Source organism: Stegostoma tigrinum, chromosome 9, assembly GCF_030684315.1.
Source record: "Stegostoma tigrinum isolate sSteTig4 chromosome 9, sSteTig4.hap1, whole genome shotgun sequence".
Taxonomy (NCBI): domain Eukaryota; kingdom Metazoa; phylum Chordata; class Chondrichthyes; order Orectolobiformes; family Stegostomatidae; genus Stegostoma; species Stegostoma tigrinum.
The window spans coordinates 46,393,258-46,420,961 of NC_081362.1; the positions used below are offsets into that span (position 1 = coordinate 46,393,258).

Below are 27,704 nucleotides of genomic sequence, written 5' to 3' on the forward strand. Positions count from 1 at the left end.
GGAAATACAGAACACAAAGTTGACGCATGTGCAGGTGAATCCCCGTCTGATATAGCAGGTTTGTTTAGTACCTTGAATGGAGGTAAGGGGGGAGGTGTAGAAGCAGGTGTAGCACTTCCTGCGGTTGCAGGGAAAGATGCTGGGGTTGGTGGGGTCGTGGGGGTCATGGAGCAAACACAGAACATAGAACATTACAGCACAGTACAGGCCCTTCGGCCTTCTATGTTGTGCCGACCTGTCATACCAATCTCAAGCCCATCTAACCTACACTATTCCATGTACGTCCATATGCTTATCCAATGACGCCTTAAATGTACCTAAAGTTGGCAAATCTACTACTGTTGCAGGCAAAGCATTCCATTCCCTTACTACTCTCTGAGTAAAGAAACTACCTCTGACATCTGTCCTATATCTTTCACCCCTCAATTTAAAGCTATGCCCCTTCGTGCTCGCCGTCACCATCCTAGGAAAAAGGCTCTCCCTATCCACCATATCTCACCCTCTGATTATTTTATATGTTTCAATTAAGTCACCTCTCAACCACCTTCTCTCTAACAAAAACAGCCTCAAGTCCCTCAGCCTTTCCTCGTAAGACCTTCCCTCCATACCAGGCAACATCCTAGTAAATCTCCTCTGCACCCTTTCCAAAGCTTCCACATCCTTCTTATGCGGTGACCAGAACTGCACACAATACTCCAAGTGCGGCCGCACCAGAGTTTTGTACAGCTGCAGCATAACCTCTTGGTTCCGGAACTCGATCCCTCTATTAATAAAAGCTAAAACACTGTATGCCTTCTTAACAGCCCTGTCAACCTGGGTGGCAACTTTCAAGGATCTGTGTACATGGACACTGAGATCTCTCTGCTCATCTACACTACTAAGAATCTTACCATTAGCCCTGTACTTTGCCTTCTGGTTACTCCTACCAAAGTGCATCACCTCACACTTGTCTGCATTAAACTCCATTTGCCACCTCTCTGCCCAGCTCTGCAGCTTATCTATGTCTCTCTGCAACCTACAGCATCCTTCGTCACTATCCACAACTCCACCGACCCATCCTTCTATGCCCTCATCCAGGTCATTTATAAAAATGACAAACAGCAGTGGACCCAACACCGACCCTTGCGGTACACCACTAGTAACTGGTCTCCAGGATGAACATTTCCCATCAACTACCACCCTGTGTCTTCTTTCAGCAAGCCAATTTCCAATCCAAACCGCTATATCTCCCATAATCCCATTCCTCCACATTTTGTATAATAGCCTATTGTGGGGAACCTTATCAAACACCTTGCTGAAATCCATATACACCACATCAACTGGTTTACTCTCATCTAACTGTTTGGTCACCTTCTCAAAGAACTCAATAAGGTTTGTGAGGCATGATCTTCCCTTCAAAAAAAAACCGCGCTGACTATCCCTAATCAATTTATTCTTTTCTAGATGATTATAAATCCTATCCCTTATAACCTTTTCCAACACTTTACCAACAACTGAGGTAAGGCTCACTGGTCTATAATTACCAGGCTTGTCTCTACTTCCCTTCTTGAACAGGGGAACGACATTTGCTATCCTCCAGTCATCTGGCACTATTCCTGTAGACAATGACGAGTTAAAGATCAATGCCAAAGGCTCGGCAATCTCCTCCCTGGCTTCCTAGAGGATCAGAGGATAAATCCCATCCGGCCCAGGGGACTTATCTATCTTCACCCTCTGAAGGATTTCCAATACCTCTTCCTTGTGAACCTCAATCCCACCTAGTCTAGTAGCAGTCGCAGTGAGAGCGGTCCCTAAGAAAGGCAGATAGGGGCGGTGTGAGGGGGATATCTCTTTGGTTGTGGGGTTGGATTGTAGGTGGCAGAAGTGGCGAATAGTGATGCGTTGTATGCAGAAGTTGGTGGGGTGATAAAGACAAGGGGTTTCTACCTTTATTTTTGTTGGGGGAAGGGGATGTGAGGGCAAAAGGGTAGGAAATGCAAGAGATGCAGTTGAGGGCATTTTCGATCACCAGTTGGGGGAAGTTACGGTCCTTGAAATAGGAGGACATCTTGGATAAGCGGGAGTTGAACACCCACCTTGGGAGCAGACGCAACGGAGGCAGAGGAATTAGGAGTAGGGGATCGCATTCGTGCAGGAGGGTGGGTGAGAGAGGAGTAGTCCAGTTAACTGTGGGAGTTGGTGGGCTTGAAATATATGTAGTTTCCAGGTGGGTCACCAGAGATCGAGACAGAGACGTCCAGGAAGGAGAGGGAGGTATCGTTGATGGTCTAGGTGAACTTGAGGTTGGGGTGAAAGGTGTTAGTAAAGTTGATGAACTGTTCAAGCTCCTCGTGGGAGCATGAGGCAGCAGTGATACAGTCATCAATGTAGAGGAGGAAGAGGTGAGGGATGGTGCCAGTGTAACAGTGGAAAAGGGACTGTTCTATGTATCATACAAAGACACAAGCATAACTTGGGCCCATATGGGTACCCATGACCAACCCCCTTAGTCTGTAGGAAGTGGGAGGAGTTAAAGGAGAAGCTGTTAATGGTAAGGATGAGTTCTGCAAAGCAGATGAGGGTGGCAGTAGAGGGGGGACTGGTTGGGCCTGCAGGAAAAGAGAAGCAAAGGGCTTTTAGGCCATCCGCGTAGGAGATACAAGTGTACATTTTAAAGTTTGATTTTGGTAGCTTGCATTATTATGTCACTGTTGTTTAGCTTAGGCTAGAAACTCATTTAACCGCTCAGTTAATAACAGACCTAGCAGAATGGAAACTTCTCAAATCTGAATATTTCATGTTCTGACACACAAAATTAACACCAGCTCAGTGTCAATTATGTACTGATTATAAGAATTATCCTTAGGTCACTATCTTTGTGAGCATACAGGCGAAGTAGAAGAAGGATGGGAGTTAGTCCATTTAGTTGGGTAGATGGTTAGCATGTAGTTCAGAATGTCACCAACAACGCAGCTGACGTCCAGCTGACTTTAGACCCACTTCCCAGCCATTCCTAAAAGTAGAATGCAATGATAAACTACAACTGACTAGGGTTCCCAAGAGCACATCTCAAGAAGAAGTATCAGTAGACAATGAGCCAAGGACCTGCCTTTGAGCAAAGCATTCATTCCCAATAGTGAAAGCGCCACATAAAACTTCAAGATTTCAACTTCTCAAACAAGAGACTTAGATTTTTTTAACTTGTAGAGGCTGAATGTAATTTTTGTTTTAATTGTTTTGATGTTCTTACCAGATGCTGGATAATTCAGGTTTTCTTAGAAAGGTACAGAATACCCCAATTTAACAGAGTTTTATTCCTCCCTATTAATTTTACTGCAAGTCAGTAATATCTACATTGACAGAATGACTGACTGGACTCCAGAGCAACAAGGCAAGCCTGAAAACGCGTCCTACTTAAGATTAGACTGTTACTGTCTCATTACAAGCACTGCTCTCATCTGTTTCCCAGATGTTCTCTCCACCCAAGGGAAATAAATTCATGGGAGCTATGAAAAGGGAATATTTAGTATTTTATTTTTTGAAACCTTTGTCACTAAACTCCCTGTAGGCACACCCACATCAGTTGAACCAAAGCTGTCTCACCAACCAATTCATTTCAAGGATATCCTGTTCAGCCAGACATTTAGGGCTACAAATTTTACATCTGCTTTTACATAAGAAATAGAGTTTTACAATGATGTTTTAGGGCATTACCTCTGCATGCTCTGAACAGAAAAATCCAATCTGTGGGACTTTCTCAATAACTTGGCAGGGATGTAAACTACACTTCTACGGAAAAATCAGGAGGTCCAGCTAGGAAAGGTAACAAGGCTGGATGTCTACCCAGTTGAGTTCTTCTCATGTGTACATATCAGAATCCAGCCAAATAAGGTAAGCAATACAGGTCTTTCAATTACAGGTAAAGAATGAAAATCAACAGGCACTTTGTAAGGCATTCAGAACTATGTTTAAGATGGACGCTTAAAACTCAGTACTGATGGCAATGTATAATCAACTGAGTGTAGAAAAAAATGTTGACTATATGCAAATATCAGTCTTTTATAGAAGATCTGACTAATATTAAGAAGAATAATGACATAAAAATATGTTGCAGTTCAGTGGTAGAGATCTTTTGGGAGATTATAGAAATCAAGACATTCTTTCATCTTCCTCCCTTTTGGCTCTGCAGGAGATGAAAATTTACAAATACTATTCCCAATGCATCTTGAATCTAGGTTATGGAGCAGGAACAAAGTTCAATTCTGTGGCAATAAAGTGAAAGGTACTGTTTGGCTGGTTTTGGTAGATAATCGTGATTAATATTATGCAAAACATTAAATGTAAACAGCTTCCTATTGATATAAAGCATTAAAAACCAAAATCAGATATTTGATAAAATACACTTGGGATTTGAGTATTACAGAAATACAGAAAATAAATTCAATTATAAAGACAGCTGTCAGAATGAGAGTTAACTTGGAAAATAAATGTCACATTTGTTTAATTCTTTCATGGGATTTGGGCATGGCTGCCATTTGCTGGCCATTCCTAACTGCACTTGAACTGAGAGGCATGCTAAACAATTTCATTGGGTAATTAAGACCCAATCACTTTGCTGAGGGTTTGCTGTCATATACAGGCCAGATCAATTAAGGATAGCAAAATCCTCCCTTGAAAGGAAATTAGTGAACTGGATGAGTTTTTGCAACAAATCACAATGATTCCACGATCATTATTAATGAAACCAGCTCTTAATTCTAGATTTATTATTCAGAATTAAATTCCACCAGCTGCCATGAACCAGTGTTCCTAGAGCATTAGCCTATGCACAATGATATTATCACGACACATCTCCACCACAAATGCTACATATGGAAAAAACTAATTTACACGTTCTCATTTGGACTGGGGAACAACACAAAAATAAAATGCATAAAGGAAAGCAGCAATTCTTTCAATTTCCAACGATGAATTGCCTTGATAATGGTAGACAGCAAATAATCAGAACAAGAGCTTGGGTCAACGAGCTGTGACAAAAATGAAATATCTTTCATTCCCCTTTTCTGTCAAAAGAAGTCTTTATCCTCAAGCTGGAAGTTTTGTATTAAACTCCAGGATTGAACTAGCTGACTGCAAGGGAATCAAGTCTCATTCACAAGAATAATTCAAATGGAGGCAGGTGAGGGCAGACTGTGGATGAACAGCTAGCAGACAAATTTTGAGGAAGGGGAAGAGAAAGGTGAAAGAAAGTGGACAGCATCTTTATTGTGTACATCAATAACTAAAACGTTATTGTATGCTGTCATGTGATTCGTGAAACGATTATGTACTATTAGCTAATTAAGATATAGGTTATGAGGCCACTTACTGGCTTCCCTTACATTAGTATAGATGAATAAGCTACTTTAGAGTAAACAAAAGTGAAATCTACATTTCAGTACTCTCTTCGATATATTAGAAAATAAAGCTATGACTTGTGTCTTCTCTAAACACAACGCAGTTGTTTATTTCCTGTAGTAATAATCTGACCTAGATTCCCTGCTAATCTGACACCAAACACAGTTATTAGGCTCCTAGGTAGATATTGCCTTCTCAGGCAAACATATGTACTAAAATATGATCTGAATGAACCCCTGTGGTATTTTGCTGAAACAAAAGGAACTAATTTACTGTATTGTACATTACTACTTCAGATTATCACCCATTTATAAACTAACACATGGAATGCTCGTTCACCCAAACAACACTTTGCAGAGACTTGGTTAATGAGAGTCAGATTGCAAAGTGTCAAACAGACAGATTGTATAGAACAATACTAAAGCAGTAAGAGGTCATAATTTACTTCTGAGAAATAACTCATATACCTTGACCTTTCTTATCCAAAACTGGTGTAAACCAACAAAAATCTACCAGAAAATTGCTGCTAAAACAGATTTACATTTTAATTGAGTTGGTTTCATTAACTTTGAGTATGTTATCAGAAATAAGGGATTCCAAATGAAAAATCTACAACGAGAGTTTTTACCATAATGTTTCATTGGAACATTTCGTGCATCTAAAACATCACATTGCTCACTTGTCATTCTATTTCCTAATGTTTCAATTAAACAAATTCCCCTGGCAAAACTCAGTAGCATTGTCCTCAGGAGTACTCTGGGGAAACAATTTATATCATCAAGGATATCTTGTGTTAGGAACAACGTATGACTTTTAATTTAATTTATAGTTTATGTATTTTCCATTTTTAAGAGGAGACCTAGTTTAGTTTCATTTTTAGAATTGTTTTCGCGCAATTGGTGGAGGAGAGATCCGTAAGCCTGTTGGTATGCATGCATTTTTGCAACCCTTGAAATGAAGAGTGGTGGTTTAATGTATTTTAAAAAAAAATAGAAAAAAAGATTGTCTAACAACAGGAAACGAGGGCACTCACAGACAGAAAAATTCAAAAGATACCGGAATGTAGATACGCCAGACTGCAGAAGTAGGGGAATTAAACTCTGAGAAAGAAATCGAATACTGTTAATAAGTAAATTTGTGGGACTTGTATTTGCTGTAAAGTTGAAGACATAAGGAGTTCACCATCAGTTTGTTTTAGGTGTGTCAAGAAGAGATACAGTGGAAGAAAATCATCTAGAGAATGCGCAGGAATTTGCCCAAATGAAACTGAATGCAGCTATGCCAGTTTGAGCAACAGGTCTTCGTGTGGGACTAGTAGTGAAACTTCACTGGTGTTTGGTGTTTATAAGGCTACTGTTGGGATAAAAGAAGTAATGGCAGTTTGAACACTTTGCTAGGTGAGCTAGCTGAAATGAACAATGACATAAGGAGAGGGGATAGACCAATAAAGATGAAGTTCCAGATGTTTAAGGGGATAGGAGCAGTTTAGAATTCAGCAAAGAAGGACCAAGTGATTGATTAAGAAGTGGAAAATACAGCACAAAAGTAAGCTTGCAGGGAACATAAAGACAGACACTGAGTTTCTACAGGTATGGGAAGAGAAAGAAATTAGTGAAGACAAATGTAGATCCCCTACAGATAGAAATAGGGGAATGTATAATAGGGGACAAAGAAATGGCTGAGCAACTGAAAACATACTTTGGTTCCATCTTTACAAAAGGGGACACAAATCAGGTACCAGAAATATTGGAGAATGCAAGATTTATTGAGAGGAAAGAATTGAGGGAGATCAATATTAGTAGAGAAATTATGCTGGGAAAATTGATGGGATTGAAGGCCAATAAATTCCCAGGGCCTGATAATCTACATCCCAGAGTACTTAAGGAAGTGGCTCTAGAAATAGTGGATGCATTGATGGTCATCTCCCAGGATTCTATACGCTCTGGAACAGTCACTGGAGATTGAAGGATAGCTAATGTCACTCCAATATTCAAAAAGGGGGTTAGAGAGAAAACAGGGAATTATAGACCAGTAAGCCTAAATGACAAGGAGGAGCCAGTTGATGTGGTTTATTTGGGCTTTCAGAGAGTATTTGACAAAGTCCCACATAAGAGATTAAAGTGCATGGGATTGGGGAAAGTGTATTGTGATGGACAGAAAACTGGTTGGCAGAGAGGAAACAAAGAGTAGGAATTATTGGGTCCTTTTCAAATTGGCAAGCAGTAACTAGCAGTGTGCCACAGGGATCAGTGCTGGGACCCCAGCTAGTCACAATATATATTAAAGATTTGGATGAGGGAACAAAATGTAATTTTTCCAAGTTTGTAGATGATACCAAATTGGGTAGGAGGAAGAACTGTGATGAGGATGCAGAGATATTTAAGTACGATCTGGACAGGATGGGTGACTGGGCAAATCAATGGCAGATGTAGTATAATTTGGATAAATGTGAGGTTATTCATTTTGGAAGCAACAATGAGAAGGTAGGTACTACCTCAATGGCTGTAAATTGGGAGAGGGGAGTGTACAGTAGGACCTGAGTGTCCTTGTGCACCAGTCACTGAAGGTAAGCATGCAGGTGCAGCAGGTGGCTAAAGAAGGCAAATAGTATGTTGGCCTTCATTGGGAGAGGTTTCAAGTACAGAAGCAGGGATGTGTTGTTGCAGTTACACAGGGTCTGGAATGAGGCTGTACTTAGAATATTGTGTGCAGTTTTGATATCCTTTTCTGAGGAAGGATGCTCTTGCTCTCAGGGGAGTGCACCGAAGGTTTACCAGGCTGATTCCAGGGATGGCGGGTCTAACATATGAGGAGGGATTCACTAGGCTAAAATTGTTTTTGCTGGAGTTCAGATTAATGAAGCGGGACCTCATAGAGGCTTGTTGAATTCTAATGGGGCTAGACAGGGTAGATGCAGGGAGAATGTTCCCATGGTGGGTGTATCCAGAACCAGGGGGTCACAATTTGAGGATTCAGGGTAGACCATTTAAAATGGAGATGAGATATTTCTTCACCCAAAGAGCCTATGAAATTCATTATCTCAAGAAGTGGTTGATGCCAAAACATTGAAAGTATTCAAGAGATAGCTAGATATAGCACTTGGGGCAAATGGGATCAAAGGTTATGGGGAGAAAGTGGGATTAGGTTTTATTGAGTTGGTCATCAGCCATGATCGTGATGAATGGCAGAGCAGGCTCAAAGGGCCAAATGACCTGCTCCTGCTCCTATCTTCTATACGTTTCTATATTTCTATATTTCTACAACAAAGAAAAATTTAAGGGATGGCTGAAGAGGTAGAATCTGTATCAGTTAGTTAAGGGTTAAATTTTCAGCCAAGTTGGAATAGCACATGGGAACACAGAAATACAAAGACAGGCTATGAGTGTAGGAGCTGTATTATCAGCAAGATAGTGCCAGATTTTGGCGAAATACAGACAGTCTTTGGGAAAACAGCAGAAAATTGAATACAGGAATATCCGTGCAGCGTAACACAGAGTTAACTGTTCAAGTCCGAAATGACTCTTGTTCAGAACTTAAAGGTTTGGAAAATAGTGTCATTTATAGTTTAGACAGAAGCAGATGAAGGACGAGGGGAAAAGATGATGCAGCAGCCCAGTGCAAAATAAAAACAGATTCCTCACTGGGTTAAGAGGGAAATTGATAGTAAAGTGGGTCTACATTAAGACATGGAAGGTTGAAAGTGGGTCCTCTTGGCTGAAAGCAAAGTAAACAAGGCATAAATAAGACAAGCGTTTTGGGTGGGGGATAGTAGTAGGAAAATGTAAGTGAAATGGAGGACAGACCTCACGAGGTCAGGCTCTACAGTTGTGGAATTCAATATTCAGTCCTAGAGGCTATAAAGTTCTTAACCAAAAAGTGAGTTGCCCTTTCTCAGATTTCTCCTTGGTTCAATAGGAGGAATCATTTTTTTAAAATATCAATTTTAAAAATATTGCAAATATCTTTTATTGGACAGAGACTTGTGAATGATATAGAATGGCAACAATGAGATGCCTGAATTCGAAGAGAAAATCAAATCATTTTGTTTTGAGAATCTGAAATAATCTATCAGGATTTAACCCAAATGAATACCTCAATTTAGAACTTATATAAGTACAGTGAAGGTAATAGCAGGTTAGCTGACTAGTATTTGGGATTAATTTTGGATTGGAATAATTAAAAGTTTGGGAACTATAATAAGGAATATAAGTTTAAGGAGAGAGCCATAGGATCTTTTAAGTTAATTTCATTTGTTAGTTGAAGCATTTGTGTATAACTACTCGTAATTATGAACTAGCAACAATTTCTGTTATGGAATGTTGTTGAACAAAGTAATCTGCAGATAAGCAGTACCAGATGTGGTGATGGAAAAAATATAATTTTGAAAACAATTGAAATGTTGGGTTGAAATTATTGCACAATATGATAACAGTCTATCAATTATATTGACAGTAAGTAAGGCTTTGGGATTTTACTTGATTATATGGTAAGACGAAGTTGAAAGGGGTAAATCACTTCAGGAGGAGGGCATGTAACACATAACACAGTAATTAAAGATCAGAGATAATGGGAACTCCATATGCTGGAGAATCCAAGATAACAAAGTGAGGAGCTGGATGAACACAGCAGGCCAAGCAGCATCTTACGAGCACAGAAGATGACGTTTCGGGCCTAGAGCCTAGTGGAAGCCACGAGACTACCAGTAGAGGCAGCACCGATATGAGTTAAAGCAAAAGGGAACAGACTTTATCCAATTAAGTGACTGATGGACTGACAAGACAGCTAAGAAAGTAGTCAAAATAGACTCTGAGCAGCAGGGGTCAGGAGAAGCAATTGTTTTGGAGGATGTAAGCATGGTACATTTACACAGGGATACAGAACTGGAGAAGAAAACTCTTGGGAGGAACAAGGAGTGGTTAAAGGTGCTAATGGCATCTGATGAGGAGAGCACCACATTTCATTCAGCAATGCAGAACTCTTAGGCGTAGTGAAATGCAGAAGGATCTGGGTGTGCTGGTCCACAGATCAATGAAGGTGGCAGAACAGGTGGATAAGGTAGTAAAAAAGGCCTATGGTATGCTTGCCATCATTGCAAGGGGCATTAAGAATAAGGATAGGTAAGTTATACTGTAGCTTTATAGAACCTTAGTTAGGCGACACTTGGGATATTACATACAGTTCTAGTCACCACACTACGAGAAGGATGTGGATGCTTTGGAGACAGTACAGAAAAGGTTTACCAGGATGTTGCCTGGTATGGGAGATTTCAGTTATGAAGAAAGGTTGGATAGGTTGTAGACATGCTTGCCGAACCGCTGGGTTTGGTTACAAACGTTTTGTCACCCTGATAGGTAACATCAGCGGTGCATGCCTAGTGAAACACCAGTGTTCTGTCCTGCCTGTTATTTATATGCCTCGGTTTGCTGGGGTGTTTGGTATTGCTTCCGGTTTTGTTTCTCAGTGGTTTGTACACATGGTGTAATTCAATGTTTTGTTGATGGAGTTCCGGTTATATTACCAGGCCTCCAGGAATTCCCTGGCAATCAATGTTGGGCTTGTGTGATTACCAGTGCATAGTCCCAGTTGAATTTATCTCCCTTGTTGTCCGTGTGAAGTGAGACAAGTGAGATTTGGTCGTGTCTCTTGGTGTTGGTTTGTCTAGGTTGGATAGCCTGGGTTTGTTTACACTGGAATGCAGGAGGTTGAGGAGCAATCCGATACAAGTTTATAAGATTGTGAATGGCATTGATAAAGTGGAAAGTATGAGATTTTTCCCAGAACGGAGGTGTCAATTACTAGGGAATGCATGAATAGGCAGGGAATAGAGGGAATACAGATCCCGTAAGTGAAAACCGCTTTAATGTGCAAGGGCAAAATGTGCCAGCACAGGCTTGGAGGGCTGAAGAACCTGTTCGTCTGCTGTGTTGTCCTTTAACAATGTGCACGCCTGCTTATATAAAAGAAATGATCACCAGCTGAAATTGTAGCAAGTCATTAACTGATTTATATTTTCCAGAATGCTGAGTAATGGAAGTAGTTAAACCATGCTAACCATGGTGGAGATATGTGTTGTGGGAACAGTGCTTTCCAAGTATCTTTTGAGCAGCCATCAACAAATGGATGGATCTATATAAAGTGGAACTGCTCATGGTATAGACTAAGAGCAACATATCTAATAGAGAAACATCTATTATGCATTGAGCTTTTTTTTCTAAACTGTCTTTCATCTTCTGCCGCTGGACACTGAGGACTAGGACTAGTTATCTGTCCAACTGCCATCTGAATCAGTCATCGCTTTGGTGTTGAGGACATCCTTTGGGTCTCAGGCTTAAAAGATGACGTAGTTATCATTTGCCAGTACTTTGATCATGGATGCCTCCAGGTCATCTTGAAGTTCTGTTTTTGGTAGAACAGTGTGTTAGTGATGACCAGCTGATGTTTCACACATTTGGTGAGCAGAAAAATCCTGCTGGAGTGGAAATTCCTGATTCTTTTGTTTCTAATGGTTTCTCTCCAAATTTAGACATCATTTCCAACTCTGATGTTGAACTAATTCAAGGATGATAAAGTATTATCTTCTTTAGGGATGTTGGTAAGTATGGTGGTCAGGTTGGAATAAAGCCTTCGTTGTCTCATCTATGGTATCAAGGATTAGAGCATAGGCACTCATAATCATTGTTTGCTGGTTCTTAACAAGTTGTGTGTGGATAGTCATGAGGCAATTGTTGATACCTACAGGGGTTCCAAATGTCAACTGACAAATTTGTTCTTGATATTGAATCCAATTCCATGTGTCCTGGGTTAAACTGAGTTTTCTTCTCCAGAAGGTATAACCACCTCCTTCTTCCCTCAACTGGCCTTCACCTCCTACTTGGGTCTTCTGCAGGGTAGTGAAGTCAATGTTAAAGTGCCTGAGTTCATGGGCAGCAATGCCAGTTCATAATTTTGGAAGACTGCTTTGCTCGCTATTCACGAGGATTCATAGACTCCATGTTCTGAGATTGAGTTTGACCTTGGTTTTCAGATGCAGTTAGATGAACCCACTGGATACAGTTTTGCAGCCAGGTTGGTGATGGAACAGACTATTTTTGAGCACCTTTACTATCCCCTTCCCACGCAATGTGAGCAGAGTGGATCCTGAAGAGACTACTTAATCATGAAAAACAGATGTGACATAATTAAACATTTTTAAGGTGAAAGTAGGTAGATTTCTGTTAGGTAAGAGAATCAAAGGCTTTTGGAGTGGATGGAAAGTGGAATTCGAAACACAACAGATAAGCTATGATCTTCTTGAATACGGGAACAGAGTTAGGGGCCAAATAGTCTACTTCTGCTCCTAATCCATATGTTTGTATATATTATTATGACAACGGATCATAACCCTAAATTACTTACCAACGTATAGAACTTTTAAAGTTTTTGTTCAAACACTAAAGAAAGACAAAGGTCCCTGGGAGTGTAATTTCTGAAAACATAAATTAGTAACTGCCTGGAAAATTTCGGTGTTCATTATATTTAGTCTGAGAGAACCTGCAGAATGTTGGACACAAAGGATATTACAGAACTTCAGGCACGAAGAATTCAAAAAGAAGAGATGCAAAAACTGAATTGCAGTCTCTGTTTGCAGTGATAATGGGACCATTTACCACCTCAGCAAAAGCCATCTCCTATGAATTATATCTTAGACCGAGGGCATGATATGAGATAAAAGCAAGCCGTTCTGCACAAAAGACATGTTTGTGTTTTCGCCTTATAAAAATACACAACATAAGGACATTATAAGCAAAAATTACTGGAGAAATTGTTTTGTTTCAGATTCCCAGAATCTGCAGTGTTCTATCCTCATATCCTGCTTCCTGTAAAGACTCTATTCCATTCTCCCAGCTCCTCAGTCTCTGTTGCATATGTTCCAATGATGCTGACTTTGACAACGGAGTCTATGAAACGTCTACACTCTTCCTCACTGAGGATTCATCAGCACCACTGTCAACAGGGCCCTCAACTGGGTCCAATGGACTTCCTGCGCTTCTGCTTTCACCACCTCTCTTCCCTCCCACAACCTTGTCCTTACCTACCATCCCTGCAGTATCGACATCCAGAAAGTCATTAGCCACCATTTCTGCCACCTCCAGTAGGATGCCACCACCAGACACACATTCCCCTCTCCTTCCTTGTCCACCTTCCGCAGGAATACCCTGGTCCACTCTTCCTTCACTCCCAACACAGACCTACAGCCCCAGGCCCACAGCACCTTCCCCTGCAATCGCTGAAATGTAACACTCAACTATTTGCCTCCTCCCTCCTCAGTATCCAAGGGCCCAAATATTCCTTTCACGTGAAGCAGCACCACACACAACCTAGTCTACTGCATTCGCTGCTCACAACGTGGTCTTCTCTACACTGGGGAAACGAAGTGTAGGCTGGGTGATTGCTTCACAGAACACCTATGTTCTGCCAGCAAAAATGAGCCTAAGCTTCCAGTCGCTTGCCACTTCGATACACCACCCTGTTCCCTGGCCAGTATCTCTGTCTCAGGCCTGCTGCAGTGTTCCAGCAAAGCTCAGCATAAGCTGGAAGAACAACACCTCATTTCCGCCTGGGGACCCTGCAGCCTCCTGGACTTAATATCGATTTCAATAACTTTAGAGCTTGAACGCTCCTATTCCCCCACCCACCAGGCCATATAATCACAGTTACACACAACCCATTGTTAGCCACTAACAGTCTCCATTAACAGCTATTCGCCCTCCTAGCCAGATCGTTATCCACTCCATTGTCTGTCCAACTGCTTTTCTCTCTCTTTGGACTTTATCCTTACCTATCGTTTACATCTTGCCCCTCCTATCTTCTTCATAGAAACCAACATTTTCCTAGCTACCATCAGTTCTGCGGAAGGGTCACTGGACCTGAAATGTTAACGCTGATTTCTCTTCACTGATTCTGCCAGACCTGCTGAGTTTTTACAACAATTTTTTCTTTTGTACCTATAGTTCTTTTTTTTTGATAAAAACGTAAGAGCTTGGTGCAGGAGTAGGCAATTCAGCCCCTTGATCATGCCACTTAATACGATCAAGTCTAATCTCATTTTAGCCTAACCTCTACTTTCCTCTCTGCTCTCCATAAACCTTCAACCCATTACTAATTAAAAATCTGTCTTTGTCATGTTAAATTTTCTCAAGGTCCCAGCATCCACTATAATCTGAAGTAGCAGATTACACAGATCCATTCTCACATCAGTTTTAAATCTGCTACCTCCTGTCCTAAAACTATGGCCTCTTGTTCTAGATTACCCCAAAGAAGAAATATCCTCTCTATGTCTACTTGATCAATCCCCTTCAGCATTCTTAACAGGAATACAGAGTACTGGGCTAATGGTAAGATTCTTGGTAGTGTGGATGAGCAGAGAGATCTCAGTGTCCATGTGCATAGATCCCTGAAAGTTGCCACCCAGGTTGATAGGGTTGTTAAGAAGGCTTACAGTGTGTTAGGTTTTATTGGTAGAGGGATTGAGTTTTGGAGCCATGAGGTCATGTTGCAGCTGTACAAAACTCTGGTGCGGCCGCACTTGGGGTATTGCATACAGTTCTGGTCACTGCATTATAGGAAGGATGTGGAAGCATTGGAAACGGTGCAGAGGAGATTTACCAGGATGTTGCCTGGTATGGAGGGAAGGTCTTATGAGGAAAGGCTGAGGGACTTGAGGCTGTTTTTGTAAGAGAGAAGAAGATTAAGTGGTGACTTAATAGAGACGTACAAGATGATCAGAGGATGAGATGGGGTGGACAGTCAGAGCCTTTTTCCTCGGATGGAGATGGCTAGCACGAGGGGACACAGCTTTAAATTGAGGGATGATAGATATAGGACAGATATCAGAGGTAGGTTCTTTACTCAGAGCATAGTAAGGGCACGGAATGCCCTGCCTGCAACAGTAGTAGACTAACCAACTTTTAAGGGCATTTAAATGGTCATTGGATAAACATATGGATGATAATGGAATAGTGTAGGTTAGGTGGGCTTCAGATTGGTTTCACAGGTCGGTGCAACATCGAGGGCCAAAGGGCCTGTAATGCGCTGTAATGTTCTATGTTCTATATTCAATTAGATCTCGTCACATTCTTCTAAACTCTAGGCAGTATAAGCCTACACTGTTCAATGTCTCTTCAGAAGACAAACTCCCTTCCATTCTGCAAGCAGTCTGATCAGCCTCCTTTGAATTGTCTCCAATACAACCACATCCCTACTCAAGTAAGGTGACCAAAATTACTCCAAGCGTAGTCTCACTAATGCCTTGTACAGTTGCTGCAACTCTCCCCTACTTTTATACTCTATTCCATTAACAATAAATTCCAACTTCAATCTGCTTTCCTTATTACCTACTGTACCTACATTCGAGTTTTCTGCAAAGCATGCACAAAGACACTTTGAAGTTTCTCTCCATTTAGGTCATAAGTTCCCTTTCCATTTGAGAGGACTTTGCAAGCATTTCTCAGAGACAGGGTTCCAAAACCAAATGCAGCGTAGATCTTAGTATGCCAGTCTAACGTTTTAGTTTGACTGGGCTGGTTTATGCTGTGAAGTTCACAGCTGAAGAAAAGTCTCTTTTGCTGATTGCTGGAAGCAAGTTGCAAATTAGCAAAGCCACCACTGAAAAGGAAAAAGGACAACTCGCTTTGGCTAACTTGGAGAACCAAGAATCTTCAGACTGAATGCTCAACAGCTGAGGTCAGCACTAGTGGAACTACCCAAATTAACGTAGCAGCATTTCACCATCTCTTCCTCACAGACAAGCCAAAGATTGATTCATGTACTTTTATCTTTTTCCGCACTTCTCGTTCCATTCATTACTTGTGTTCCATTTTATTACATTTTTCTCATGTTTTACTAATTAATAAACTTATTCTTTCCTTAACCCAAGCAAGGCTGGTTAAATTGGCTCTTCAGAAATCATATATACATTGGAACTTGGGAAGTTACCCATGATGGGTGGGTCTCCCAAAGGGTGAGGGGGGAATGAATAAAAAAAGTAACCATTTTCTATCTCCTCACCTGGGAGTATAATGATTTGCCAGACTCATAATGAACTGGGGATTCTCACCCAGGGTGGACAGTCATGACTATCAAAAACGGAAGTTGCTGGAAAAGCTCAGCAGGTCTGGCAGCATCTGTGAAAAAAAAAATCAGAGTTAATGTTTTGGGTCTGGTGGCTCTTCCTCAGAACCAGACCCGAAACATTAACTCTGGTTTTTTTTTCTTCATAGATGCTGCTAACCCCGCGGAGCTTTTTCATCGACTACTGTTTTTGTTCCTGATTTACAGTATCCTTTCAGTTTTTAGTTCCCCTGGGGAGAATTCACCCTCAAGGAAACAAAGTCAAGTTCAGACAAAAGAACTGTTAGTACTCAATACAGCCTTCCCTGTTTCCCTCTTCTGTTCTGGAATGTCAGAATCTTTCTTTACCAGATGAATGCTTTTGCATATATTTGCAGACTCTCAAGAATGTGTTCAGTTATTGACTTCCATGTTAGATAAGTAACAAAGTTAGGATCTATTAAGCTAGATTTTACTCTGAGATTTGACAAATCCAGAGTTAACATCAACTGGGATCACACACTTGGCATATACATCTTTCTGCATGGTTTAGTTTTGTTTTAGTTCATGTCAGTTGTCAGGCTGGGTGACATTGTGAAGTGAGGGATTAGTCAGTTAATGCATGATCTTTGTAACATAGATATGACACAATGGAAAGCAAACAGTATTTCCAAATACTATTGTTTTTGAATAGCATCTGCACGCATAATTTTTTATTTAGGTGAGATCTGCTGTGTTTGCCAATTCTGATCATTTCAATTTCCTACTAAACTTCATTTGACAAAGTTGACAAAGTCCAATAGCTGGGTGTTTTTGTCCAATTATTTGTGAGTTCCAAGATCAAAGCAATCTCTGTGAACTAATCAAGGGAGTAAAGAGTTGCTTATTCACACCAGCAGGTATTTTGTGAAAATGATAATTCTGTTCTTTGAGACAAGAGTTTTCTTAAAGGAGTAATGTGTTGCACAGAGCAAGAGAAAATGGATCTAATGAATGCCAAAATTATAATAAATAAAGAAATATGAAAGAAATATGCCAAGTTTTTCCTAAGTAGGCTTTTCCTATAGTCATTATGCAAGATATCAATCATATCAGTTAAGATGTTACTTTAAAACATTTTATTCTAAACGTGCAAGTGACTGAATTCACTTTTTTACCTGAAATGATTCAGACTGTGCAAGTGGGGATCTGCAGGCTTCCAAAAATTGGTCCTCCTGGATCCCAACATCTTGAAGGTAGCCCTCTAACAATTGTTCTACCTGAAGAATAAGATAAATTAAACATGCAAAATTGAGAAATCACCTACAACCAACTGAAATTAAAATTAACATTTTGCTCCTGCGGATTTAAAAATTTCGGACAAGTTCAAAACAGATTATATTAAAAAGGGAGAGACATTATTCGTTTATTTATTCATTCATGGGGTGTGAAAGTGACTGGCTGGATACTAAGTGGTTTTCAAGAGCCCTTTCAGAAAGCACTTAAAGTCAGCTCCACTGAAGGTGTCCTGGGACCCGAATTTTGCATCCCCAGAAGGGAAGAAATATAAAGTATTCCTCCACCCTCACTCCTCTTACCACCATCACAGTGGCATACACTCTATACCCAACCCTTGTAAACTAATTTCCATTGCCCATCAATTCTCAAATCCCTATGCTAACTTAGTTCTCTCACTTCCACCCACTGCTGTTTTCCTCTGCAGTGTCAATGTGTAAAATGGATGGGGCATAAAGTGGACAGAGAGGGGCAGAGCACCAGGAAGGGTACGAGACTGCATGTATGGGAATGACAAAGCTAACCCACAAACAATAGATTGGATCCAAGTCCTGCAGTTCTGTCACATTCTGTCACATGGCTGACGACAGTTAAGCAACTGACAACTAACTCCAAATATACTGCCATCTCTAATTATGGCAAAGTCCAGCACAACAGTGCAAAAAAACTAAATCTGAAGCATTTGCATCCATCTTCAGTCAGAAGGGCCACATCAATGATCAATCTGTCTCCTCCTGAGATCCCCGATATCACAGTTATAGAGTCATGGAGTTATAGAGATGTACAGCATGGAAACAGACCCTTCAGTTCAACTTGTCCTTGCCGACCAGATATCCTACATAAATTTAGTCTCATTTGCCAGCATTTGGCCCATATCCTCTAAACCTTTCCTATTCATATACCTATCCAGGTGCTTTTTAAATATTGTAATCATACATTTGCCAATCTTCAATCAATTTGATTAATTTGCCGTGATATCAAGTCATCAGACAGTGTGAAGGCTATGGGTCCTTACAATATTTTGGCAATGGTACTGAAGACCTGTTCTCCAGTGCTAGCTGCACCCCAAGTCAAGCTGTCCCAGTACAGCTACAACACTGACATCTACCTGATAATGTGGAAAATTGTTCAATGTGCCCTAGAAGAAAAAGATAAAGAATATACCAGTAGTTAAGACTACATGCTTAAAAAAAACAAAAATACTGAAGGTTCCAATTCTGAATAGATACTGATATTCAAAACTAAGTTGATAGTACACACTGTAGCAAGTGAATATCATCTGATAGCCATTAGAGAGTTACGATGACAAGGACTGGGTTCTGACTATTGAGTTGTATATGACATTTAAGAAGAATAGGTGGCAAGTTAAAGACAGTGGGTTAAAACTTCTAATTAAAGATGGTGTTTGTGCATTAGTTATAAACCAAGGATAGAGAATTAGTTTGAGTGGAAATAAGGAAAAGTTGGGAAAGGAAGTTAATTGTGGGAGTGACATACAGGTCCCCAAAAAAATAACATTGTAGGGGATATACAAGAAGAAATATTGTGTGCCTGTGATAAAGGAACAGCAATAATTATGGTGATTTCAATGTGCATTTAAATTGGGAAACACAGATTGGTAACAGTGACTTGATAAGAATTTCACAGAATGATACCAGCAAATACCAGTATTGCGTAATGTGAAAGGACTGATTAACAAGTTCAACACTAAGGTATCTCTTGATAGTAGCAATCGTAATAGGATTGAATTTCACATCTAGTTGACAATGGAGTAGTGGTTTAAGACTAGTATTATAAAACAGGGCAACTATATGGGCATGAAAGCTGGTTAGCTGAAGTGAATTGGGATATTAAGCTAGAGAAAGCTCAGTAGAGAAGAACTGGCATTTTAAGGGATATTTTACAATATTCAGTATAGTACATTCCCACTATAAAGAAAAATTCCAAGGGAGATCCCACTATCTATGGTTAACTAAAGAGAATAAGAAAAACATCAAACTTAAAGAAAAAGGAGATAATTACACAAAAGTGAGTGGCACTTCAGATGACCAGTCAGAATACTAACAACAGCAGAGAATAACTAACAGGTTAATCAGGAAAATGAATGGAGGGTAAGAGGAAGCTCTTGCTACCTGTTTTTATGTTTCTAGCAACAGGTTCTTTGGTTCTCTAGAAGGTAGAAATAGTCAGTTTATAGTGAAAAATAAAGAAATGGAGGATGCAATGAATAAATATTTTGATTCCATTTTCATTTGGAGACACAAAAATATTGCAGCTATTCCGATAGGCTAGATATTTGAAGGAAATAAGGAACACAGTAAAATTATAACCACCAGGGATGCAATAATGAGCAAACTGATGGAACAGCTGGTTGATAAATGTCTAGTTCCTGGTGGACTTTATCTGGGATGTTAATGAGGTACTAGATGTGATGATCTTGATTTCCCAAAGTTGAGTGGATTCTGATAAAATTCTATTAGAATGGCAAGAAGGTTCATTTGACATTGTCATGGGAAATGCATTAGAATTGATCATTACAGAATTTATGAATGGGTACTCATAAAAACTCAGCATGGGTTTGCAAAATGGAAATGACATTTAACCAATTCATTGAAATTTTCAGCAGTTGGCAGGCAGCCATTGATGTACTGCATATGGCTTTTAGTTGGCATTTGATAAGATGCCACACAAAGTTGTTACTGCTGAAAGTAGCAGATCATGGTATTGGGGATGGCATCTTAGCACATATATAAGTTTCACTGGCTGTCTGAAAACAGACAGCATGCAATTTAAGACAGACAGATTTTTAATTAGTAATAGTCGAGGGATTATAGAGAGCAGGTGGGAAAGTGAAGGTGAGGTAAGATTAGCCAAGATCATTTCAAATGGCAGAGCAGTCTCTAGAGGCAGAACTGCATATTCCTGCCCCAAGTTCTTATGCTCTTCTGCGTAAATGAATATCTTACTTGATAGGCAGACTGTGGTGAGTTGTGTTACGCAGGGGTCTGTGCTGGGCTCTCAGCTTTTTACCATTTATATTAATGAGAGACATTAATGTGTGGAATGAACAGCCAGAGGAAGTGGTGGATGCAGGTACAGTTAAAACGTCGAAAAGACATTTGGATAAGTACAAGAACAGGAAAGGTTTGGAGGGATATGGGTCTAACGGAGGCAGGTGGAACTAATTTAGTTTGGGAACATGGTCGGCATGGATTATTCGGACCGAAGGGTCTGTTTTCATACTGTATGACTTTATGGCTTAGATGAGGGAATCAAAGGTTTTAGAAGCTAAATTTGCAGATGATGTCAAGATAGGTAGGAAGATATGTTATGGGGAAGGCATAAGGAGGTTGCAGGTAGATATAGATAGGTTGACTGAGTAGGCTAAAACCTGCAGACAGAGTATAATGTGGGAAAATGTGAAGTTATTTACTCTGGGAGGAAGCATTTTAAAAAATACAAAGTATCATTTAAACAGTGAAAACTTGCACAATTTTGAGGTGCAGAGAGATCTGGGTGTTCTAGTGCATGTGTTGTTAAAAGTTGGTATTCTTGTATGGCAAATAATTAAGAAGCTTAATGGAATACATCTTTCATTACATGGGGAACTGAACATACAAGTACGGGTGTTATGCTTCAATTACACAGGGCTTTGGTGAGACCATATCTTAAATACCATGTGCATTTTGATCTCCTTATTTAAAAGAAGGATATAATGCAGAGGAGGCAATTCAGAGAAAATTTACTAGATTGATACATTAAATGAGTGGATTGTCTGATGAGGAAAGATTGGATGGGGGGGCAAAGTACAGCATAGTACCATGAATAAAAACAAGTTGCTGGAAAAGCTCAGCAGGTCTGGCAGCATCTGTGAAGAAAAAATTAGGGTCCAGTGACCCTTCCTCAGAACTCCAGTTGTTGAAATGGCTGTTGAAAATGTGGTTCAACTGCCTTTACTGCTCTGGAGCAGCATTCCAGAATTCAGCAGAAAGAATTATGAGCCTGGTGGTAATTTGTTGCATAATATGGTAGCAGGGTATTCAGATTGAGGATCCAGAGGCTGCTGAAAGAGGCATCTTATCAGACAATGAGGAGGGCAAAGAGTAGCCTGTCACCTCAGATAGAAATGCTACCAAAAAAAGGGAGACATCCTTGGAAACAGGTCCTGGTGCTCATGGTGAGGTCTCTACAGGACTTTATCATCATGAATACAAGTGCAGTTCGCCTAAACAGATTTGTGAACCTCAAAGCATTAAGTGCTTAGTGAGTTTCTGGCTAGATGAATGCCCATTTACATTAGCATAGCGTATCCTCCGAGAGAATCTTATCCCCAGCAAGGCAGAATGCCAATACTTAACTTTGACATTCATTTGCATCACTGTGGCTGAATCAGAAACCATCAGTACTCTGTTTCATCAATATCTAGAGATTAACTTTGTAATGCCCTTTAAAATCAAGGCTTGGGTTTCTAAATTACAGGCTGGCAATTACTAGGCACAATTTCACCTTATCTCTAGCCATGTCAAGAGCACGTGTCAGCAGTTTAATGCGAGACTCTAAATTATGCAAGTACGAGATTAATGCTAAGTTAATGCTAACTTTACATTGTTCAGGGCAAAATGATCTATTTGCTTAATGGGAAATTAATGTGCAAATCCAGTAAATTCTTTAAAATAATAAGGAGGTCCAGGGTGAGATGTCATTTTTCCAAAGCAAACACTGAAATGATGTAAATCAATTCACAAGTTCTAAAGATTCATAACACATGGTAGACACCTTAGCCATGTGAACTTGCAGATCAATTTTTTTTTCACCAAGATCTGTTGCATTGTTTTAATGTAGAAAAGTGTTCAAAGGTGTTGCATAATGTGCTACTAGAAATAAATTTATGCCAAGCTAAAGCCAGAGAAATATTAAATGGTGGGATTAAATCTCGATCAAATGAATGAATTTTAAGGCAGGTATTGAGAGAACAGAACTTGGCAGGCAGATGGACTCAGCAGGAAATTCCAAGCATGTCTGAATGAATTCCAAACATTTTAGGTGGCTCAAGAACGTAGGGCAGGAAGCAGAGGGGAGGTAAGCAGAGCCAGGATCAAGGAAATTAGCAAAAAACAGAGTACCATGTATCCATCAGAAGTTCTGGAGATTCACACTTATGGACTGTCTTCTAGTTCCCTAAGTTTTTCAGCTGATGTGCACATGACTAAGGGCAAGGGCAGTTAGCATGCCATTAATTTTCCAGCAATGATGTAGCATATTCTAATTGAGTGAAATGGAGTGGAACGACAGATGATCAATGGAAGCTTGGAACAGTGAAACACCCTTCATTTGATAACTTAAAACTGATTTTTAAGGAGGTACAATTTTCAACAAGTAAGACAAGTATTTTTTGATTGTCACCATTGCACAAGACTTGCAGACAAAGATCCTTTAATTCTTAAATTTTGGCAAAAGAAATGGGATACCTATAAAAAGTTAACATATCCCTGAACATAACAACATTTTAAAGCCAGTTTTAAGAACTGCAAAGGTTATCACTGATCAGTTTAAAACATATATTGAAAATAAAGCCGTCAGATTTATAAATACACATACTAATAACGATCAAAGGTAGGTCACTTGGCCCCTTGAACCTGTTCTGCAATTCCAGGTCATGGATTATCTCATGACTCCACATTTCCACCTATCCCAAATAAACTTTCACTTCCTTATTCATCAAGAATCTATCAGCCTTAAAAATATTCAAGTACTAGCTTCTGACACATTTTGATGAAGAGCATTCCAAAGATTCACGACCCTCTGTGTCAGTTTTAAATGGGGAACCCCTTACATTAAAACAGTGATGCATAGTTCTAGACTCTCCCACAAGGGAAAACATCCTTTCCACAATCATCCTGTCAAGACCTCTCAAGATCTTATCTGTTTCAACAAAGCTGCCTCATACTCTTTTAAACTCCAGCAAATACAAACCTAGCCTGAACGACCTTTCCTCATTAGACAACCTGTCCATTCCAGGGATGAGAGATAAGAGGAACTGCAGATGCCACAGAATCCGAGATAACAAGGTGTGGACCTGGATGAACACAGCAGGCCAAGCAGCAGCAGAGGAGCAGGAAAGCTGACGTTTCGGGCCTAGACCCTTCATCAGAAATGGGGGAGGGGAAGAGGGTTCTGAAATGAATAGGGAGAGAGGGGGAGGCGGATTGAAGATGGATAGAGGAGAAGATAGGTGGAGAGGAGACTGACAAGTTAAAGAGGCGGGGATGGAGCCAGTAAGGGTGAGTGTAGATGGGGAGGTAGGGAGAACATAGGTCACTCCAGGGAGGACGGACAGGTCAAGGGGACGGGATGAGGTTAGTAGGTAGGAAATGGGGGTGCGGCTTGAGGTGAGAGAAGGGGATTGGTGAGAGGAAGAACAGGTTAAGGAGGCAGGGACATGTTTGGCTGGTTTTAGGATGTGGTAGGGGGAGGGGAGATTTTGAAGCTTGTGAGATCCACATTGATACCATTGTGTTGCAGGGTTCCCAAGCGGAATAGGAGTTGCTATTCCTGCAACCTTTGGGTGGCATTGTTGTGGCACTGCAGGAGGCCCAGGATGGGCATGTTATCTGAGGAATGGGAGGGGAGTTGAAATGGTTCGCAACCAGGAGGTGCAGCTGTTTATTGCGAACCGAGCGTAGGTGTTCTGCAAAGCGGTCCCCAAGCCTCTGCTTGGTTTCCCCAATGTAGAAGAGGCCACAATGGGTAGAGCGGATGCAGTATACCACATCAGCAGATGTGCAAGTGAACTTCTGCTTGATGTGGAAAGCCTTCTTGGGGCCTGGGATGGGGGTGAGGGGGCAGGTGTAGCACTTCCTGCGGTTGCAGGGAAAAGTGCCGGGGATGGTGGGGCTGGAGGGGAGTGTGGAGTGGACAAGGTAGTCACGGAGAGAGTGGTCCCTCCGGAAAGCAGATAAGGATGGGAAGGGAAAATTGTCTTTGGTGGGGTTGGTTTGCAGATGGCGGAAGTGTCGGAGGACGATGCGTTGGATCCAGAGGTTGGTGGGGTGGTATGTGAGGACAAGAGGGATTCTCTTTTGGTTATCATTGCGGGGACGGGGTGTGAGGGATGAGCTGCAGGAAATGCAGGAGACATGGTGGAGGGCGTTCTCGGCCACTGCGGGGGAAGATGTTGGGGTCCTTGGAAAACAAGGATATCTGAGATGCGCAGGAGTGGAATGCCTCATCCTGGGAATCGATGCGGCAGAGGTGAAGGAATTGGAAATAGGGGATGGCATTTTTGCAGGAAGGTGGGTGGCAGGAGGTGTATTCTAGGTGAACTTAAGGTTGGGGTGGAGGGTATTAGTGAAGTGGATGAACTGTTCAAGCTCCTCGTGGGAGCATGAGGCGGCGCCGATACAGTCATCAATGTAACGGAGGCAGAGGTGGGGTTTAGGGCCAGTGTAGGTGCGGAAGAGGGATTGTTCCATGTAACCTACAAAGAGTCAGGCATAGCTTGGGCCCTTGTGGGTGCCCATGACCACCCCCTTTGTCTGTAGGAAGTGGGAGGAATTGAAAGAGAAGTTGTTGAGGGTGCGGATGACTTCAGCTAAACAGATGATGGTGTCAGTGGAGGGGGACTAGTCAGGCCTGCGAGACAGGAAGAAGCAGAGGGCCTTTAGGCCATCTGCATGGGGAATAGAGGTGCATAGGGACTGGACGTCCATGGTAAAAATGAGGTGTTGGGGACCGGGGAATTGGAAGTTCTGGAGGAGGTGGCGGGCGTAGGTGGTGTCATGGACATAGGTAGCGAGTTCCTGGGCTAAGGGGGAGAAAATGGAGTCCAGATAGGTGGAGATAAGTTCAGTGGGGCAGGAGCAGGCGGAGACAACGGGTCGACCAGGGCAGTCAGGTTTGTGGATTTTGAGAAGGAGATAGAAGCGGGCGGTGTGGGGTTGGAGAATGATGAGGTTGGAGGCTGTGGATGGGAGGTCATCTGACGTGATGAGGTTGTGGATGGTTTGGGAGATGATGGTTTGGTGCTCGGGGGTGGGGTCATGATCCGGGGGCAGTAGGAGGTGGTGTTGGAGAGCTGGCATCTGGCATAGACGTCAGTGCGCCATACTACAACTGCATCTCCCTTGTCCACGGGCTTTATGGTGAGGTTGGGACTGGAGCAGAGGGAGCGGAGGGCTGCATGTTCTAGCTTTCCGGAGGGACCACTCTCACACAGAAGTACTGGAGGAACTCTTGGCTGCAGAAAATTAATTCATCCTCGGTAATGAGAAAGCTGGATTACAGGTTGGAGTGCTGCCTACTGTGGTTGAAAAGCCGGCGGAAAATCAAGCTACTGAGGTCTTATAGAAAGTATATCCTGGGACTTTTATGGCTGTGTGTCAACAAGGTCACAAAGCCATGGGTTGAAGCAGGAGGAGAAATCAAATAATAACAATAAGAAAGTTGAAGTTGAATTATCAGAGACCATGTTTGATCAATTGGTTGAGAAAAAACAAGAACAGGTTGAGGACAAAGTGGATATTTTTAGTTCAGAGAAATTAACTGAGTTGTAATAGAAGGATGAAAAACTGCAGCAATTGTATCAGAAAGCATACACAGAAGAAGAACCTGAGTGTATCCCAGAATGTTACTATCTTAAAAATGACACCTTGGTAAGGAAATGGAGAGCACCACATATTCAGGCAGATGAGAAATGAGTAGGAGTTCATTCAGTTGTATTACCGGGAGGGTGGGGTTACAGAAAGGTGGTGTTGCGGGTAATACATGAATGACCAGGAGGAAGTAATTTAGGAGTAAAGAAAACTCGCGGCAAAATTCAAAAACATTTTTATTGGCCTGGACTGCATAAAGATTTAGTTGAATTTTGCCAAGCATGTCATACATGTCAGGTAGTTGGAAAATGTCAGGCAGTGATAAAACCAGCACCATTAATACCCATTCGTGCATTTAAGCAGCCTTTTACAAGTATCTTAATTGATTGCATAGGACTTGAACCTGAAACAAACAGTGAGAATCAGGACTTGTTGACAGTAAGGGATGTGTCCCTCGATTTCCAGAGGCATTACCACAGCTAAAAGAATTGTAGAAGAGTTACTCAACTTTTTCACTACATACAAACTACCCACAGAGATACAATCAGATCAAGGGTCAAATTTTACATCAAAATTATTCAGGGAAGATTTGGATAGCTTAAGAATAAAACAATTCAAATCCAGAATCACAGCGAGTGTTAGAACAGCGACATCAAACTTTAAAGACCACGTTGAGGCTTATAGTCAAGACTATCCAGATGATTGGGATAAAATAATTGTTTGTATTTTTTTGCAAATAGGGATGCACCAAATGAATCAACCAAATTCAGTCTATCTGAATTAATTTTTTTGCATGAGGGCCACTGAAATTAATTAAGGAGAAATTGGTGAATCAGAGTTGAGAAACCACATATTTGGACTATGCGTCAAATCTTCGGCTAAGATTAAATACAGCACATAATGAAACAGGAAGCAGACAAGAAATCAAAAATTTGCAAATTGGCTAATGGAGATAAAGTGTTAGTGTTACTTCAAATGATAGGTGAACATTTAAAAACAAGGTTTAGTGGACCTTATCAAATCAAAAGGAGACTGAGTGAGGTGAATTATTTGATGCGAATGCCAGATAGAAAGAAATCTCACAGAATGGCTCTTGTGAATATGCCCAAGAAGTATTTTGATAGGGCAGGAATGATAAAGAAGAATGTGTTAATGGTTACCACACAGAGCGAAAAATCAAGTTCACAGGATTCTGAATGTGAGATTCCTCAAATTAAATTGGACAATGAGGAAGTTCTCAAAATTTGTATAAATTATTGAGTTACCTTGGAGAGGAAAAATTGAAATGACCTGAAACAGTTATTACTATCACATGGGGAGATATATGGGAATAAACTGGGAAGTACTAACTTAATTACGTATGACGTAGATATC

General features: G+C 41.0%; 1 protein-coding gene across 4 annotated transcripts in view; it reads right to left on the reverse strand.

Moving 5' to 3' along the window:
• The window catches only part of cfap36 (cilia and flagella associated protein 36), a 102,551-nt gene that overhangs the window by 64,073 nt on the left and 10,774 nt on the right, over window positions 1–27,704 (reverse strand). For 3 of the 4 annotated variants that reach the window (XR_007248149.2, XM_048536682.2, XM_048536680.2), the window contains exon 3: window positions 17,622–17,723. The exons of the other annotated variant lie outside the window; for it this stretch is intronic. Coding sequence is in view for 2 of the 3 variants with exons in the window: in XM_048536682.2 (XP_048392639.1) it covers window positions 17,622–17,723 (102 nt within the window). In the remaining variant the exon portion in view is untranslated. The remainder of the gene's footprint in view (window positions 1–17,621; window positions 17,724–27,704) is intronic. 4 annotated transcript variants of the gene reach the window in all.